This window comes from Marmota flaviventris, chromosome 9, assembly GCF_047511675.1.
Source record: "Marmota flaviventris isolate mMarFla1 chromosome 9, mMarFla1.hap1, whole genome shotgun sequence".
NCBI classification, from domain to species: domain Eukaryota; kingdom Metazoa; phylum Chordata; class Mammalia; order Rodentia; family Sciuridae; genus Marmota; species Marmota flaviventris.
The window spans coordinates 88229819-88249408 of NC_092506.1; the positions used below are offsets into that span (position 1 = coordinate 88229819).

A 19590-nucleotide genomic window follows, 5' to 3' on the forward strand; every position below is an offset into this window, starting at 1 on the left:
GAAGCAGTTATGTTCAAGCTAAAGAATGCTAAGCAGTTATTTTAAGTCAGTAGTTATCATAGTGTGTTTCCTAGACCAGCAGCATCACCATCATCTGGGAATTTTCAGGTCCAATCCCTGACCCACTGATCAGAAACTATAGGAGTGAGACTCAGCAGCATGTGTTTTAGTGAAGTGTCCAGTGATCCTGATACATAGTAATGCTTGAAGGCCATTGTTTTAGATCTTTTTTTTGTAAATAAAATTTTGCCACTTAAATTTACTTCATTTTATATATTGCATATTGGAAAAGTGGTAATATTTATAGCACACTAAAATCCAAATATAAAATTGAACTTAAAGTCATCTTTATTTATTTTGATCTATCCCTGTCATCTTCTAGAAACTTATTATTGGGGGAAGCCCAGATTTCTTAGACTTGTTGTCCTTATTCCATTCTATCTAGCCCAAACAGATGCTTGAACTAGTAGCCTAGTTTAATGGTATTCAACAGCTTAGTTTAATGGGATGACTTGGAATCTGCATTGAATTTCTTCACAAGACCACTTGATAAAAAGTTTTTCTATTTGTATTATATGTTTTTTAATTGACATTTAAGCTTTGAAGATTTTTTCTTTTCAATTTTCCATTAAATTCTTCTACTAAATACTCAATTGTGGTGCAAAACTATTTAAAGGTTATCTTTTCTAATCTACACCTTGCCTTTTACCAGAGGTGTTTCTTTAATATAAAGAAAGCACTATGCAAATGAACCAAACAGACATTTCTCACAAAAGAAATACAATGACCAACAAATACATGAAAAAATGTTCAAAATCCTTAGGGATCAAGGGAATGCAAATAAAAAACTATACTGATCTCATTCCAGTTAGAATGGCTGTTATCAAAAATACAAATAATAAATGCTGGCGAGGATTTGGGGGAAAGGAACACTCATACATTGTTGGTGAGTCTGCAAATTAGTACAGCCACTTTGGAAGGCAATCTGGAAATTCCTCAAAAGACTAGGAATGGAACCATTATATGACCTAGCTATTCCACTCCTTGATATTTATCTAGAAGAGCTAAAATCACCATAATATAGTGATACATACATACACTGCTTACAGCAACACAATTCATAGTAGGCAGGTTATGAAACCAGCTGTAGGTACCTGTCAACAAATAGATAAACAAAATATAAATATAGTATATGTATACAATAAAATTTTACTTAGCCATAAGAATGAAAGTATAACATTTGCTGATAAATGGGTACTATCTGAAAAAAGCCAGACTCAGTCAAAGGTCAAATGTTTTCTGTCATGCAAAGAGAGAGAGAAATAAGGATTTTTTTAAACAAGGGGGATCTCATGAAAATAGAAGGGAGAACAGTGGAGGGGGTCAAGGGAAAGAGAAGGAGAAGGGTGGGAAAAGATAGGACCTTAGAGTGATGTTGACTAAACAATGCTGTATATGCATTTATGAATATATCCATGATGAGTTCCACTTTTACCTTTAACTATATTGCACCATTTAAAAAAAAAAAAACTAAATAGAAGCAAGACTAACAGTAATGGAAAGGGATTGGGGAGACAAGAGGAGAGGACAATGGGATGCACTAGGGTTTGAAAAGAAGCAAATTATGTTATGCATTTATGAATATGTCAAAATGAATCTGATTTTTTATAATAATTATGTACCAATGAAAACATTCTTTTTAAAAAGCACCCCATCTTGGGCCTCCTCTTTCTGGATAAAAACAGAATGTTATGTAGAAAGTTTTAAAGATATAAATAGACATAAGTGACTATATGAAGTGTTCTTTTCTGCCTGCCGTGCACATATTGTGTGTGTGTATATATGTGTGTTTCATGGTAGTAGGGATTGAATCCAGAACCTTGTGCATGGTAGGCAAGTGCCTTGCCACTGAGCTATATCCCCTGCCCTTAGCACACATATTTTGATATACATTTGAGTGCTTATGAAGTGATTAGTACAAGTATTCTAATTGATATGCTTATTATTTAATTCTTTCATACAAAATATATAGAGAAAATAGACAATAGTGATTACACTATTGATTTTCCTAGGATTGCCTCCTTTATAGGTTCAAAATTTTTTCATTTAGATTATTCTTGATTATTTACATTATACTCTTCAAGAATAGTATTTGTGTATTTCCTGAATTTAACTTTTTAATTCTACCATTTTTAGTGGGATTTTTAAAATTTTTATTTATTTTTTATTTTTTGGTACCGGGGATTGAACTTGGGCACTCGACTACTGAGTGATGTCCCCAGTCCTATTTTGTATTTTATTTAGAGACAGGGTTTCACTGAGTTGCTTAGCGCCTCACTGTTGCTGAGGCTGGTTTTGAACTTGAAGGTTTCCTGCCTCAATCTCCTGAGCCACTGAGATTACAGGTGTGCACCACTACCCGGCTTTTTAGAATTTCTGTGTGTGTGTCTGTTAGGCATCAAACCCAGGGCTTTATATACATGTGGGCAAGCACTTTGCCACTGAGCCACATCGCCAGCCCTCGTTTTTATTGAAATTAATACTTCATGATTAAAACTTGGGAGTAAATGGGATAAATTCACTCTTTCACTTTTAGAGTTTAATTTTAGAAGGAAACACTAGCATAAAATAAATTTTTGGGGAATATATTTATATCTTTAGGACAGTACATTGTATAGGTTAAAAATAAATTGAGACTATTTCAGATCTCAGTATGTTCATCTGTAAAAAAAAGGACAAAAACAGAACCTAATAAATCTGGATTTTTTTTTACATGTTATAATTAAAACCATATAATATTGACAAAATACTAGGCAAAACAGTAGAACACAATAGAAAGCCCAGAAACAAACTCAAATGAGGGCAAGAATTTGGTATATGATTCTTTCTTTTTAATTTTCCCCCCATAGCGTTATTGAGGTAAAATTGAAGTACAAGAAAATGAACATTTAAAAAAAAAACAAACTATTTTTTAGTTGTAGTTGGACATGATACCACTATTTATTTATTTATTTTTATGTGGTGCTGAGGATTGAACCTAGGACCTCACACGTGCTAGGCAAGTGCTCTACCACTAAACCACAACCCCAGCCCTAAAATGCATCTTTTTGAAGTATGCACTCTGATTAATTTTGACATGTATGTAACCAATACAGTCAATATAAAAAGAATTTCCATTACTTTTTTAAAATTTGAAATCATGCAGACTGTTTCCTGCATGATTTATTACATTAGATATCAATCACCTTAAGATACATAGAACCCCACCCCCACATTTCAAAATTAAATGATATACTTATAAATATCTCAAGCCAAGGAAGAAAGAACAAGAAACGTAAATAAAAAGTGCTTTGAACTAGTGATAATATAAGCTTAAAATATCAGCAACTCCGGGATGAAACAGTACTAGATGAACATTCGTAACTTAAAGTACTTGTATCAGAAAGAAGCTAGAAAAAAAATTACTTTCAAGTTATATAGTAGGAAGGAGAAAATAAGCATAGGAGCAGATATATATGAAATAGAGAAGAAATAATACAGCTAAAATTTAATAAGAATCAAACAAGTCTAATCAAGAAAAAAGAAGGAAAACAAATATTAATATCAATGGAAAAAGAGATCAAAATAACCCTACAGATGCTAAAAATATATTAAGGTAATATTACAGTTGTATGCCAACATATGTGATAGCTTACATAACATGGTCTGTATTAGAGAAAAATCCCTGTGCTATTGAGAAGAAAGTGTATTCAGTCATTGATGGATGAAATATTCTATGTTTGTTAAGTCCAAATTATCAATTGTATTTTTTACTTCTATAGCTTCTTTGGTTTTTGTTTGGAGGATCTAACCAGTATTGACAGTCATATTAAAGTTACCTAATATTGTGTGTGGTCTATTTGATTCTTGAGATTGAGAGAGTTTATTTGATTTGTGTAGATACTCCATTGTTTGAGGCATAAATATTTACGATTGTTATGCCTTGTTGATGTGTAATTTCTTTAAGCAGTGTGAAATGGCCTTCTTGATCCCTTCTGATTAACTTTGGCTTAAAGTCCTCTTTATCTGATATAAGGATAGAAATCCCTGCTCATTTATGCAATCCATATGAGTGGTATGTTTTTTCCCATCCTTTTACCTTCAGTCTGTGGACATCTTTGCCTATGAGGTAAGTCTTCTTGGAGACAGCATATGTATTGTTGGGTCTTGTTTTTCAATCCAATCTGCCAGTCTGTGTCTTTTGATTGATGGTTTTAGGCCATTAATATTCAAGGTTATTATTGAGATATGATTTATATTCTCGGTCATTTGGGTTTATTTCTAGTTTTTAATTTGAATTAGTTTCTGCTTTGATTGACTATTTCTTTAGTGTAGTTCCTCCCTTTGCTGGTTTTCATTTTTTTTTTTTTTTTTCATTTCGTATTCATGGAATATTTTGTTGAATATTCTGAGATTAAAGGCTTTCCAGTTGTAAATTCTTCTAACTTTTGTTTATCATAGAAGGTTTACATTTCATCTTCGAATATGAAGCTTAATTTTGCTGGATGAGATTCTTGATTGGCATCCATTTTCTTTCAGAGCTTGATATATATTATTCCAGGACCACCTAGCTTTGAGGGTCTGGGTTGAGAAATCAGCTGAGATCCTAATTGGTTATCCCCTATAGGTAATGTGATATTTTTCTCTTGCACCCTTTAAAATTCTATCCTTATTCTGTATGTTAGGCATTTTCATTATAATGTGCCTTGTTGTGGGTCTGTTGTAATTTTGTACATTTGGTTCCTGTAAGTCTCTTGTATTTGGTTTTCCATTTCATTCTTTAGGTTTGGGAAATTTCATGATGCTATTTCATTAAAAAGATTATGCATTCCTTTGGTTTGTATCTCTGTGCCTTCATCTGTCCTGATAAATGTTAAATTTGGTCTTTTCATGTATCCTATAGTTCTTGTAAGTTCTGTATGTGGTTTCTTAATATCTTCTCTCCATGGTCAATTCTGTTTTCAGTATTATATATTTTTGTCTTCTTTGCCTGAGATTCTGTCTTTCTAGTGGTCTGGTCTGTTGGTGATGCTTTCCATTGAATTTTTAATTTGGTTACTTGTTTCCTTCATTTCAAGGTTTTCCACTTAATCTCTGCCTTTTTATTGAAGTGATTTACTTCCTGTATTCTCTCTAATCTCATTTTTTATACCATCCTTAATTTGCACATCAGCTTAACTATGTAAATTCTGAACTCCTGGCATTTCTAATGCTGTGGTGTCAATGTATTATGTTATTGGAGTATATTGGTTAGTTTGGGGCAGTTTGTTTCCTTGCTTTTTCATGTTATTTTTGTGTCTACCCATCTGAGAGTATGGATCTAAGGTAATAGAGTTTCTGCCCTGTGGACTTAAAGTATCCCTTAAGGTTTCCACTACCTTGCTGTTTAGAGGGAGACAAAATAATAATAACCACTAATGCAAACACTATACAGCATTAAACCAAATAATTATTATTTGATTTAATTATCACAACAAATAGAAATGATGCGATAAGCTATTACCTACAATAAAAATAACAAGTTTGCAAAAGGGTTTATAGTTTCAAATGATAGACGGGGGCGGGGGGAACAGAAGTGATATAAGATGTGATGATTTTAAGGCAAGAAGAGAGAAGAAGTAAAAAATTAAAGGAAGAGTGAAAGAACAATAGAGAGTGGCTGTTAGCAGAAGAAAAGAGAATCGAGGGAAACAGGAAGAAAAAAATATATATATTATAAAAAGTAAAAATTTTAAAAAAAGAGGGACTGGGGATATAGCTCATTTGGTAGAGTGCCTGCCTTACATACACAAGGCCCTGGGTTCAATCCCCAGCATCACAAAAACAAACAAACAAATAAACCTAAAATATACTCATCAAACATCCTAGTTCACAAAAAACTTATCCAGAAAAAATAACTTGCTTCAAAGATGTCAGAAATTAGAAAAAAATATGAATATGTATAAATGCTCATGTACCATTAAGGCCACAATTAAACAGAGAAAAAAAGTAAGAAAAAATAAATGATCTTGATGAATTTAAGAATTCTTTCTGTTGGAGTTTAAAAGATTCTCAGTGGTTTTAGGTGGGGTCATCTGGAGGGTTATGCTTCATCCTCTGGATTGCTGGAGTGAGTGAGGTAATTCCTTAGGTGGAATTTTTGGAGGCAGGATTCAGGCTTATGTAGGTTCAAGATTCTTACTGAATGCCAGTTGGTCTGGAGATTTTAAATCATCACACTTCTCAGTGCCCATACTTGCTGGTCCACACTGGACTGTACACCAGGGATCTCCCCTGGTTTCACTCGTGTGGTGAGAGACCCAGTTCTTAGTCCCCTAAATCACCTTCAAATCCCACATTTCCAGGTCTTAGATTCAGTCTCCAAATAATCTCTCCCACCCACCGCCCTTCAGAGTTCTGGGCAGATCACGAATCTGTGGATTTAAATATGTAATTTCATCATCTTGTACTGGTGATGATGAAACTATTAGTGGTGGAGGTGCTATTGCTATCAGCTCTCTCACAATGTGCTATTGTTAATAATAGCATAAATCAATAAATGTATACAAAGAAGAACTTCATGAAAAGTTGAGAAAATTGGGAGAGTGAAGACAATTTAAGAAATAAGTCCAGCTGGATGCAAGGGTGTATGCCTGTAATCCCAGTGACTCAGGAAGCTGAGGAAGGAACATGGAAAGTTTGAGGCTAGCTTCAGCAACTTAATGAGACCCGCAACACCAAATAAGAGATAAAAAGGGCCGTGGATAAAGCTGAATGGCAAAGAGCTCCTAGGTTAAATCCCCAGTACCAGAAAAGAAGAAGAATGAGGTGGCACACATCTGTAATTCCAGCTGCTGGGGAAGCTGACATAGGAAGATCACAAATTCAAGGCCAGCCTGAGCAACTTAGTGAGACCCTGCTTAAAGATGTAGTTCATTCGTAGAGCCCTTGCCTAGTGTACATGAGGCCCTGGGTTCAATCCTCAGTACTGAAAAATAGAAAAAAAGAAGGCAGTCCAGTTGGTGTAGGATTTGGGCATTTTCCTTTTGATAGTAGAGAGCAATGGAAATACTTTTAGTGAGAGAAGGAGTGACATATAAAAGTTGATTAGAAAGGACTTTAAGAATGTGGTTCAGAAATAGAGCACTTACTTATCATTTGCCAGGCCCTTGTTTGTCCCCAGACTCTAACCCACCCCGCAAAAAGAAAGAATTTTAAGAAAACCCTGGTGGCTGTTTGATACAAAGTAGTTGAGTAAAAGAGATGAGAAGTCAGACACCAAGGAAGGAAGCTCTGACAGTTAAGAAAAAGAGATGGTAAATATTGATGTCTGAGCTCTTAGAGACCAACTAGGGGAGATAAATCAGAATGAAATTGGAATGTCCAGGATGAAATGGATGGAGCAGGTAGGAAAAGTTTTGTTTGTATCTAAGATACGTCCTGTAGTTCTAACTCGGATAACTAAGGGGAAGAGTAATGCTACTGAGAAATGATATAGAGTCACTGGAAATATAGTGTGGTGGTAGCATGCACAAGACCCTGGTACTGCAAAAGACAGAATCTTCATAGTTAACCTTCTAATGAAAGTTTCTTGTGGTTGTTGAAACTCCTCAAAGGCATTCATTGACAACTATTATTGGACTTGTTTATCCAAGTTATCCAAGGACTGTTACCTCCCCAAAGCAATTGTCTGGCTACCCTCATTAAAACAAAAGTCTTAAGAGTATTCTGTAGTCCTATCTCCCAGATGTTGTTTCTTCATTCTGTAGCTTTGAAATGTTTCGTCGTCCTCCTTTTCTTCTTGAGAAATTTGCTTTCTAACAGCATTAACATTTCTAACAGCGTTAGCATTTAACCCTGCCCTTCTTCCAAGCTTTTAGCAAACTTCCAACTACCCATCCCCACCTGGCCTTTTTAAAAATGTGCTTTTTTGGACAGTAGTTTTCTGAATTATAGTTTTCTTGGTGTAAGCCAGTCAAATAAATAATGGAAATAAATGGAGCTTGGCAGTCCTTGCTAAAAGTGTGCACTGTATTAAATAAAATGTTCATAATACTTTAGATGTTCTAAAAACACCTGCATGTATTTCTTATTACAGAACCTTGAAGTCCCTAATAAGGTACTGTCACAAAACTGATTGGACTGGGAACTAAGTCCCTGTACTGTAGTACTTCCATGACTTGTATTAACAGTAATAATTATTTGGGTTATGACTTCTGAAAAGATTTTTTTCCCCTGTCATTTGTGTCTTTGGGGATGTCAATATTATTATTTGATAGTTTCTTTTTAGTTGAGAAAAATTAGGTTAGGTACAAGGTTCAACTTTCTTCTCTGAACACAGACTTTTAATCTGTTTTAATGAATTGTTTTATGTTAAGATGTGTTTTCTCTTTAAAATAGCACTCCTCCCACTTTTTTTTTTTTTTTTTAGGTGCACCAAATTGAAACCAATCCTGATTTATTTAATTTTTTTCTTCTGTGTTATAGGTCCTCTTCCTGATGGATGGGAGCAAGCCATGACTCAGGATGGAGAAATTTACTATATAAACCATAAGAACAAGACCACCTCTTGGCTAGACCCAAGGCTTGACCCTCGTTTTGGTAAAGGTTCATCTCAAAACCTTTTTAGATATTTTTGATTACTTTTTTAATGTGTGAATTTAGGAAAGCACATTTAAAACTGCATTGCTTCATAGTATTAAAAATGACTGCTCACTGAACTTTTCCCATTATTGTTTTTTTACCTTTTCATTTTCAATGTAAGAGGTTTAGGTCTAACTTGACTTTTTAGTCTGGATTGGATGAGAGAATGGTATAGTCGCTTACGAGTCAGAATTACTGTTACTTACTTACTAACCAGAATTCATGTTTTGGGGAAACACATCCACCTTCTTGATAATGGTCTCTCTCTACCTGATTGCTGTCAGATAACACTGAAATAATCAGGCTATCAGATAACACTGAAAATCTGGAATACCAGCTTTTGTCAGTGACCTGGTGTCTGCTTATGTTTAACTTCTGAGAGTGATGAGCACCATCCCATGCTTGAGCATTATTCTAAGTGGTGGTGATTGGGGGGACCTGTAGCCCTAGAAATGGTCTAATGAAAGCATTTCCCCCTCTTTTGCCCATTTTTCTTTTTTGTAAATAAAAATACTTCCCTTTGTTTTTTATATAAGAAGCAAAAGGCATGCCATATTTCCCTCCAGATGACATAGATAAATCACCAGTGCTCAGAGGAACTCTTCCCTTTCAAATGTGCACATTGTGATAAAAGTATACAAGCCATATTTTCCCACTGTTTTTAGTTTCTTCAGTTGGGTTTCTGAGATATTTTTCCAAAGCCATGGAAAAATGAGTCTAAAAAGAAGCAGATAATTGTGGTTTTGAAGCTCTCATCATGGACTAGATGCAGCTTAATGAAAACAACGTGCAGATCACAGAGTAGGTCAGACTGAAGGGATGCGGAACCTTTGAAGCTGTACAGGGGTTGACCTAACAACAACTGTGAGGCCCTTACAGGAAAGAAGAATTAACTCTGTGAATGCCATCAAAACACAACTCTAGGAGGAGAAAGAAAAAGAAAATTATTGGGAGTTGGTTGGATAAAACAACTCCCTGTCAGGAACATTATGAACAAGTTCTCCTTTGTCTTAGATATGCTTTAAAAACAAACAGTATTCAGTTTTACCTCAGATTGCCTGACTATTTGGCTTCATTGACTGACCGAAACCCCTATTCAAAGTAAAGTCAAAGGTGCGATCAAGGCAGAGACTGTGACTTTGACAGAGATCCGGTTTGTCTTAAATGCCAGGCTTTTGAGCTTTAAGACTTCTTTGGGTGTTAAACAAAACAGTGTGTCACGTTAATAATTTGCAGCTTCAGATTTTATTTAATATTTGAATAAGCCTGTGGTTGAAGTAGGAAATCAAGTAAGGTGGAAAATATAATAAATTTGTATGGAGTGGAATGACAATGGACATGTTTCCTTAAATCATATTTATTGGAATGAATTAAACTTGTCCACATTTTGGAAAATTCAAAGAATAGTGTTATGAGTAAAATACCCCCCAAATCCTTAAATTATGAAAGATGATAATTAACTCATAATTAACCTCAGAGATCAGGAATCAAAGCTTTTTTAAAAAGAATATTTTCACTTAAGGGCTGGGGTTGTGGGTCAGTGGTAGAGCACTTGCCTCTGGGTTCAATTATCAGCACCGCATATAAATAAAAAAGAAAGGTCATTCAGCAACTAACTAAATAAAATATATTCTTTATTTTTTTTTTTAAAAAAAAGAATAGTTTTACTTAAAACAGATAAGCAAAATATCTTTGCTGTGAGATTAAGTACATTCACTGATTATACCCATCACTTAGTCTTTTGTTTTAATCATGGGAAGATATTTTTTTAAAAGTACTTCTTTCTACCTCTTACTTACACACACACACACAATTAGATATGCCAAAAAAGTTTCATGAAATTCTCCTATTGCATTTAGTTTCCCTTTTTGGGCCCACTGTGTATGTGTATTCCAGACAGGCTTGACAACATGCCAGAGCTTTTTATTTTGTGGCCGACTTTTAATCTGTTCCAGACCTTTTCAGTCAGAGAGCTCAAGTGTAACTGAAGGGGGGGCAGGAAAGAAAAAAAAAAACGTGGGTTTCTCTGATCTAGAGTGACAGCAAATAGAGACAAGCTGTTAACTTGCTGGATTTGAAGTTTTCCCTGAAATCTGAAGTTCTGTATAAAGGATTATGTTTTATCTCTGCCAAAGAAATATAAACTATTCTCTTATTTCTGACCTTTGAGCCATGAAAACACAAGCAAATGGTATAGGTCATTGCTTTCATGGTTGGGGAGTTCACTTTCCTATATTTTCTAAATCTGTATTAAAGTATTGGCCAGTTTTTAGCTAAGTCAAATGGACCTGTCTTTTGACATCTTAGATTGAAAGATAACACACTGTGTAAGCTTAATTTTCTTATCAGATTCTTTAATTTAGAATTTAAAAATAATTTGCCACTTTTTTGCATCCTCTATGATGTTAGTAAGATACCAATATAATACTAGAAAATTAAATACTAATTTTTGTGGGGGATTGGTTCCTTTTTTGTCTGATTTTTTTTTTCTTTTAACATTTAATACCTGTATGTCTTTATATTGTTTAGATAATTTATTAGTAATTTATAACAAATCAAATAGTAGTATGGATGTACTGATATTTGTTAAGCTTTTAAAAAGAAGGCTTTTATGTTTGTATTTTAAGGAATCATTAAGAATGATTTTATTCTGTAAAAAGAATATGGATCCTTGAGTATTATGCAGACCATTAAATTATTTCATAAAATATGTTAGGTATACTTTTTGTTGCTAGAAATTTTATGCCAGTAAACATGAAGAATCTCAAGTTTAAATATTACCTTGTATATTGTACAATTATGTTTTATATAACATAGTCATCTGAATGTTTTCCTGAGAAAGCCTTAATGAAAACACACTAACATTAGTTTCTGTTCATCAAAATGAAAAAAGGACTCTAAACACTTAAAAAGCCAGTGAAATGATCTTGTATAATATTATTGTCCTTTTTATATAAAAGATCTATTAAAATAATGTTAGTGCTCTGTATTTTTAGACATAAGTACTGATGGTACCACTGAGATAAAACGGGTATAAACAAATTATTGAAGCCAGATATTTGGGGAAAAAGGTATACCTTTGAATTTTAAAGGAAGTAATGAACAATCTATTGTGGTAAAAGCAGAACATCCTTTAATTCCTAGCTACAATTCTGTGCCAGAAGTGTTAAAAGTAATTAAAATTCAGATGTTGATTTTGGCCCCTTGTTTCCAGGTTTTCCAAAACTTACTATATGTGTGTGTAATGTTTCTTGATGTAAGAAAAAATTTGCCTAGAAATAAAATGATAAGTAAATTACACACATATATGTATAATTATTTAAAATTGGTCCCTAAAGCCAAAAATTCTTCAGCACATCTTTCATTTCAAAACTAAATTATATGTGCCATGTACTGTGGTATAATCTACAGAACACCTGTAATCACAGTCAGGATGGTGAGACAGGACGATCATAAGTTCAAGTCCAGTCTGGGCAATTTAACAAAATCCTGTCTGAAAATAAAATAGAAGTGAGACTGGGAATATAGCTCAGTGGTAGACCCTTTGCCTAGCATTTGTGAGGTCTTGGGTTCAATCTCCAGTACTGCAATCAGTCAATTTAATCAATAAATATAATTTGTATTGATAATTAAATATCTATTTTAATTACAATTGTTGACATTCATTAACCTTCTTCTCTTAAGACTGAATATTTCTGGTAGCTGTTATAAGTAATATTTTTCTTTTGATTAAAAAGTCACAATTTAATGGCCCACTACATACCTAAGAATCTGTCCAATCTGTCCAATTTAGTGATAAGGGGGGAAAAACACTAAATAGGCTTAGAAACTAAAAGTGTAAATTAATTAATAATGTCATGGTTACAATGTTGACACCAAATTATTTGAGTTTATTGAAGGGTAATTCTCTTGACATCTATACATTAAAAACAAGAGATTTTGTTGTTGTTGTTGTTTTTGGTTTTTTTACCAACTCTATTAAATTTGTCCTGGTAATCCAAGATAATCAATATTTGGTTGTATTCTACACTAACTACTTAGGATAGAAAAATATGATGTTTCATTGTGTTTTAGTTACTAGCTAAAATGTTAACAATTAGTAGCTAAAAATGTTAACAATTTCACAGAATTTGACCTGAAAAGAAATTTGTGATTCTTTCATCAGCATTTCTCAGTGAAAGGAATGTCATTTTGGGCACTGAAGGATACTCAGCATCCCTAGACCACTAAATGCCATAGAGTCACCCAGTTATTTTGATTCTCCAGATAACAAACACATATTTTGAAATACATTATTAAAAAATAATGATGATGGAAGAAGTAGGGAATATTTCTTCAGCTTGAGCTTCTCTGAGGTCTAGGGAAATGGTAATCTATTCAAGGTATAGTTAAGCAACAGAACCAAAATCTAAACATTTTTTTTTTCCTAGCCCTGCCAAAACAAGGCCTCAAAAGTTAGTTGAAAAACTTGGAATTGCTTCTATGGAAATATTTAGTAAAAGGCAAAAGATTTATATGATCTGAAGAAAAAACAGAGTATCTAGATTTCTGTTGATACCATAAGATCTTTAGATTGCTTACCAATATCTTTCAAACACACTTCTAATATACCTGTTCTAATATATATAGGGCTTTCAGAGGGAGGAAGCACAGTAGTTAGTGTACTTGTGTCCTATATTGTGACTCATCTTGAGCAAATTACCCAAAACTAATGAGTTTCTTAGAAGAGAATTATAAGATCTCTAATTGGATCAGACTTTGAAGCCATCTAGTTTAATTGTCTAGGCAGTTCATTCCTCACCTCTGTGAAATTCTTAAGAGACTGTCTTCCAGTCTGAGCTTGACCTTTTCCTTGACAGGTTTACTGCATTTTACAGCACTCCATTCTATTTAATGAAAATCCTAATGATCAGAAAGTTTGTGTCCCTTTATTACTTAGAAATTACTTCCATTTTTCTCTTCTGTGGTTTCCCCAGTTTTTCATGTTTTGAGAGTTCTCTGTTAATAGTTCAATCACTTCCTTTTGATGCCTTTCATTTTAGTATTGCCTCTTTAAATGTGATAGTCTGTGATGTTTTATATGTACATTACCCAATAAGAAGAATGGTTATGGCATTGACCTGACCTGGCATTTCCTGTGACCTCTGCCAGACCACTTTTCAAATCTGCAGTAAAGGCTAGCATCCTGTATTGCATAAGACAGTTGTATAATGTACTAGATTTAATTAAATTGTCATGTAGAAAAAATTACCTTCTCAATTGGGAATCAAGAGATCCAAGTGGTTCTGATATCAGAAAGTGAACCATCTGATTCAGAAAGATACCTGACTTCTCTTGACTTAATTTGACTCATGTAAATATGACTGGATTAAACTAGATGCTCTTAAGAATGTTTCCACTCTTTAATTAACTGAATATAGTATGCTACATTTTAAATTCTTCAATAACTTCTTTGGACCCTTGTGGAAGGTTACTTCTCAATCGACTTAAGTTGAGTGCTTTGAGATTTCAGAGGTGAAGAGCTATTTGTTGTACCATTTAAGTTTATTTGGTCACAGGAATTACTATTGAAGAGGAGACAGTGAAATTCTCAACCTTTAATCTAAACATAAGCTATATCACATAAGGATACTGAGACAGACAAATCTGATGGGGGATAGAAAGTGATGATGGGTGGAATAGTGAAGCTGTATCCATACTCTCAAACTTGCAATTATTAGCAGGTGCAGCTTTACTACCTTAAAGATAGTTCATTGTTGGTGTGCTATGTTTTTAAAATTTAGAATACCCATAATGTTGCAATGATAGAAAATCTAATATGAGTGAATTTGGGGATTAGTTCCAGGCTATGTGCTTATTGAAGCCTGATTTAAGGCATTCTCTTAGAGATTGATACTGTTGACCTTTTTTTTTTGGTACCAGGAATTGACCTACTGAGTCGCATCCCCAGCCTGTTTTTTCTTTTTGAACAGAGTCTTGCTAAGTTGCTCAGGGTCTCACTAAGTTTCTGAGACTGGCTTTGAACTCAGCCTCCCAAACTGCTGGGATAATAGGTGTGTCCCACTGTGCCTAGCTATTGCCCTCTTTCTGACTTAAAAAAAGTTTGCTGACATGAATATTTTAATACATAAATTAATAAATATCAAAATTAGCACAGTACTTTACTTTTTTTGTTTGTTTTAATATATGGCAAATTCAGTAGAATAGTGCCAAAATCATTTCTTTTGGCAGTGCTAGGGATTGTACTCAGGGCCTTGTGCATGCTAGGCAATAACCCCCTCTACCACAGATCTATATACCCAGACTTAATATGCAGTTTCTGCTTGATATATAGTTCAGCTATAGATAATTATAGCTAAGAAAATGCTTGTTTTTGAAGTTACTCATACAAGATTTTTAAAAAATAAAAGTTTATATTATAGTCACTATGATAATTTAAATTAGTAGCCTATTTGTGTTATTAAAGCCCATTATATCAAACACACACATACATAAACTGGGCTTTGTTTCTGAGAGTGTTTCGACTTATATTTGTATTAACTCTGCATTAAACACAGGTATCTTATAAAATATGATGTTGCTTACCACTTTTTGTACCAACCCAGAGATTCTGATAAAAGGAAAGAAAAAGAAATTATAAAGATCCTGTAATCTCAGCTACTTGAGAGGTTGAGTCATTGCAAGTTAAAGGCCAGACTAAGCAATGTAGGGAGGATACCCTGTCTAAAAATAAAAAGGGATGGGGATTTAACTCAGGGGTAGAGTGCATGCCTAGCATGCGCAAGACCCAGAGTTCAATCCCCAGTACCAGATAAATAGAGGTGGGGGAGATTGATTAAAGCATTCCCAAGGGAAAAGTCAAATCTCATGAAATAAACTAGAATGCTGTAGGACAAGAGTGGTTCACAATTCTTATTTTGTTTTATACTCATTTTGTCCTACTATCCCAGTTGCTAAGGTCATTTCAGTACTCATTCTGAACTTGCTTCAATTTAGAGATTTCTCCTATGCATTACAAACAGCATCCTTCTAACTAGGGATAGGAATTGTTTCAGGATTTATATATTCATTCAGCAAATGTTTGGGTAGCAATTATATGCCCGGCCCTATGTGAGCCATTGGGAAGCGGTACAAGCTACTAAATAAATAAATAAATCATTGTATTATGTTCTGTGCGAATGAAGAGCAATAAACATGGTGTGAATAAAGGAAATAGGTAGCATTTCTGGGTGGTTAAGGAAGGCTTTTTTGAAGGAGTCTTGATGAGAAGACGACAAACTCTTAAGGTATAAATTTCTCCAGTGAAAGAAATTCATGGTAATTATGTGAAATTAGAAATATAGTATAATTAATGGGCCTATTTACTCCTTAATCTAACATGAATTTCATGGTAGCAGATATATTTTAAACTGTGGTAACCCTTCTCTTTAGAGCAGTAGTCTCATGATCTGAACTTGTGTTCCAAATTAGACTTAAAGCTTTATTTTTATAGTATGGGAGAAATGTGGTTGTGCTCTGGAGGCAGAGAGCTGAAAGCCCAGTTAGAACACTTTCTCCAACTCATGTCATTTAGCAAACCCTATGTCCTACCTCAAAAGTGCTTAATGAGGCCATAAGGAGAAATTGTTCTGTTCAATGTGTTTTTTTAGCTCCATCCACAATTTAAAAAAAAAAAAAAAAAAAAAAAAACCACTATAATAAATTTTATGCTAATCTTTTGATAGAAGATTGAAGGAAGAAATTGGATTGCCCTGAATATTAATATTTGTTATCAATTGGGTAGTTATAGATGTGAGCACTTGGCCTGGTGTAGTGGTGCACTCCTGTAATCCCAATGACTCAGGAGGCTGAGGCAGGAGGACCACAAGTTCAAAGCCAGCCTAGCAATTTAAAGAGGCCTAAGCAACTTATTGAAACTCTGTCTCAAAATAAAAATTAAAAAGGGCTGAGGATGTGGCTCAGTGGTTAAGTGCCCCTGGGTTCAATTCCTGGTGTCCCCTGCCAAAAAAAAAGAAAAAAAAAAAAAAGATGTGAGTACTTTAACCCAGCTTTGGGGGGCTTGAGAAGGGATAAAAGTGCAAAATAAAAAAGACATTAGTTTGCCTTTGAAAAGATTTAGGGAGGGTCTTAGAGTTACTACATACTCATCATTAGAAAAATGCAAATCAAAACCCCAAAGGAAATATTCAATTTACTCTCATTAGGATGCCTCCCCCAACCCTGGACCAAAGAAAAAAGGACAATAATAAGTGTGTTGACCAGAATGTGGAGAAATTGGAACCCTCAGACATTGCTGGTGGGATTTAAAAATGATGCAGCCACTTTAGAAAATAGTTGGCAATTTCTCAAGAAGTTAACTATAGCATTCCCATATGACAGTCAATTTCATTCCTAGGTATATATGCAGAATTGAAAACGTGTGTGTGTGTACACACACACACACACACACAAAAAAAAAAAAAAAAAACTTGACCTTGAATGTTTATAGCAGTATTATTCATAATAGCCAAAAAATGAAAATTCAGTGTCCATCAGGTGATGAACTAACCAAATATGGTATCTCCAAATATGGAATATTATTTGGCAATAAAAAAAGGGTGCAATGCTAATACATAAAACAACATGGATGAATCTTAAAAATATATGGTTAAATGAAAGCAGGATACGTGCTATGAGTAATGGCCAAATACTAGGGGGAGCATTGGGCAGTGATCTATTGATATAGTGTTTGATTTTGAAGTGATAGAAATGTTTTGAAATTAGTGGTGATGATTGTACAGTTCTACAGATGAAAACTACTGAATTGTACATGTTAAATGGGTGACTTTGCATGTGAATTATCTTAGTAAAAAGTGATTCCTAGGTGTGGTATTATCATTTGTGTACATAGCTTATTGGGAATAATTCTTTGGGAAAGAAATATTGGGAAACATTCTTTGTGTGTTGACAATAAAAATATTTATTCATTCCTTAGGTTAGGCCTGATCTTTTGTTCCTTTTTTGAGAGAACTTTTTATGGTGAATCATATAGTAATTGCATGTGTTCACTTGCTCACTCACTCTCCCTTTCTGTCTCCCCTTCCAGCTTCCATAACCTGGGCAGTTTTCTTCTGCTGTGGCCTTCCACCATTTTTCTTCCTTGGAGGCTGACCATAGACTGAACTTATAAAACCATGAACCAAAATTAAAATCTTTATTGCTTTAAAAAATAATATTAATTATAAAAGTTTTTTACTGAAAAACTGGCATTTTAAAATGCTAGATAAGTAGATAAATTATTGTGACAATTTATATAGATAATTCAGTCCTATTGGTCAAGTAGTAAACACTTAGAGCTGCCAGCAGGTGTTTACTGTTTGAAGACCAACAGATAGTATGTATATTTAGTTTGTAATTTTAGAAAAACATTCATTTCTTTTAATAAGTGTTAGAGAAAGTAAAGAAGTGCTTTTATTCTCTTACTGTGGGAGATTTGGTTTATAGTAATGTTTTAGTGGTTTAAAAATATTTGTTTTTGAATATCTGAAGTTTGAAAATTCAGATGATTGGAATGAAACTCTGAGGGAGTTGGGGAGAGACCCGCCTTTTTTTTTTTTTTTTTTTTTTTCTTTTTCAGGAATTACAGTAAAGTTGTCAGGACTGATTTGTTAAATAAAACCTGAAGCAAGTTACTATTTCATATTCCAACAATACAGACTCTGAATTTTAAAATATGGCGTATTATAATTTTTTAAATTCAGACATTTGTAGAGTTTATTATCTTTAACTTTTAGAAATTTTATTAAAACTAGAAACATTGGGATTTCAATAGTTCTTCATGGGGGAAGAAGTTGGTAATGCTATTCTTTTCTAGCTGCCCTGCCCCCTTTCCCTGGAAACAAAGCCTGTTTTGTTTCTTTCCTGCTTGTGAGGTCTCTGCTGCACTCCATGTGGGTATACTGCTCTGTGCTTTGTTGAAATGCTTAAGATAATCAGAAGGTGAAGAACAAGATGGTTCTGGAGAGGAATAAATCCCAGCTTCAGTAGATAAACAAGGTTGTTTGAATTGGTCATTTAAAAGAGCTCTTTATATGGAAACCTTGTAGTGCTCCTTGTATCCACAGGTAACAACACTTAGATAAACACAGCCAGAAGTGCTCAGCATAGTCACTAGACTTTCTGCTAGATATTTTGTGCAAGTTTCTGTTTAATTTGGGAACACATTTTTCCTCCATCTTTTGATATCCTGTGTCACACCATTCTGTGGTTTTTGAATAGTCAGATAAGCCTAGATTTGAAAAGGTCCTTCCCAGCCAGTTCAGTTGGCCATAAGCCATGGGTTTTATCATTAATGAATGATTACTGCTTTTGATATCAAATGCTGGTAAACTGGTGAGAAGCAAAGGGTATTTACCTTTTTATTTTCATGCAGTTTTGTTATTTTCCAGCTTGTTTTCACCAAGTATATATTACTTTATATCTTATTAAATGTTAGATTAATACAATTTGTAGAAAGCTCAAACTTTTCCTAATGTTTTTTAATAGAAGAAATATTTAAGAGCCTTAGAATCTGATGGAGGTTGGTTTGTTTTTGCTTTCTTTTGCCTTTCTCTGCTTTCATTTTTTTTCACCCATTTTTACTAGTGCCTTGCATAATTACATTAACAGTGGAATTTGTTGTTTTGTATATGCATAAAATATAACAGTATAGTTTGGTCATTTTGGTCCCCAATACCTCCCCATTACCTCCCTCCACCTTCTGCCTGGTTCTCATCATCTTCTCTACTGGTCTATCTTCTGTTTTCATAAGGCCTCCCACTTTATTTTCCCCTTTTTTTCTCTCTAGTTTCCACATGTGAGAGAAAAATATAACAACCCTAGACTTTCTGAGTTTTGCTTATTTCACTCAGCATGATGTACTCTATTTCCATTCATTTACCACCAAATAAC

At 34.0% G+C, this 19590-nt stretch overlaps 1 protein-coding gene and 1 non-coding gene across 9 annotated transcripts in view; one reads left to right on the top strand and one right to left on the bottom strand.

Annotated features, from left to right (window-relative positions):
- Positions 1–19590, top strand: part of Yap1 (Yes1 associated transcriptional regulator) — a 110266-nt gene that overhangs the window by 59865 nt on the left and 30811 nt on the right. For 4 of the 8 annotated variants that reach the window (XM_071616646.1, XM_071616648.1, XM_071616647.1 and 1 more), the window contains exon 4: positions 8506–8625. In XM_071616646.1, the coding sequence (XP_071472747.1) occupies positions 8506–8625 (120 nt within the window). The remainder of the gene's footprint in view (positions 1–8505; positions 8626–19590) is intronic. The other 4 variants (XM_027930654.2, XM_027930656.2, XM_027930655.2 and 1 more) reach the window with 1 other exon arrangement.
- Positions 13090–13201, bottom strand: LOC114089076 (U5 spliceosomal RNA). Its single transcript, XR_003582129.1, has one exon. It is a non-coding gene; the product is annotated as a U5 spliceosomal RNA (small nuclear RNA).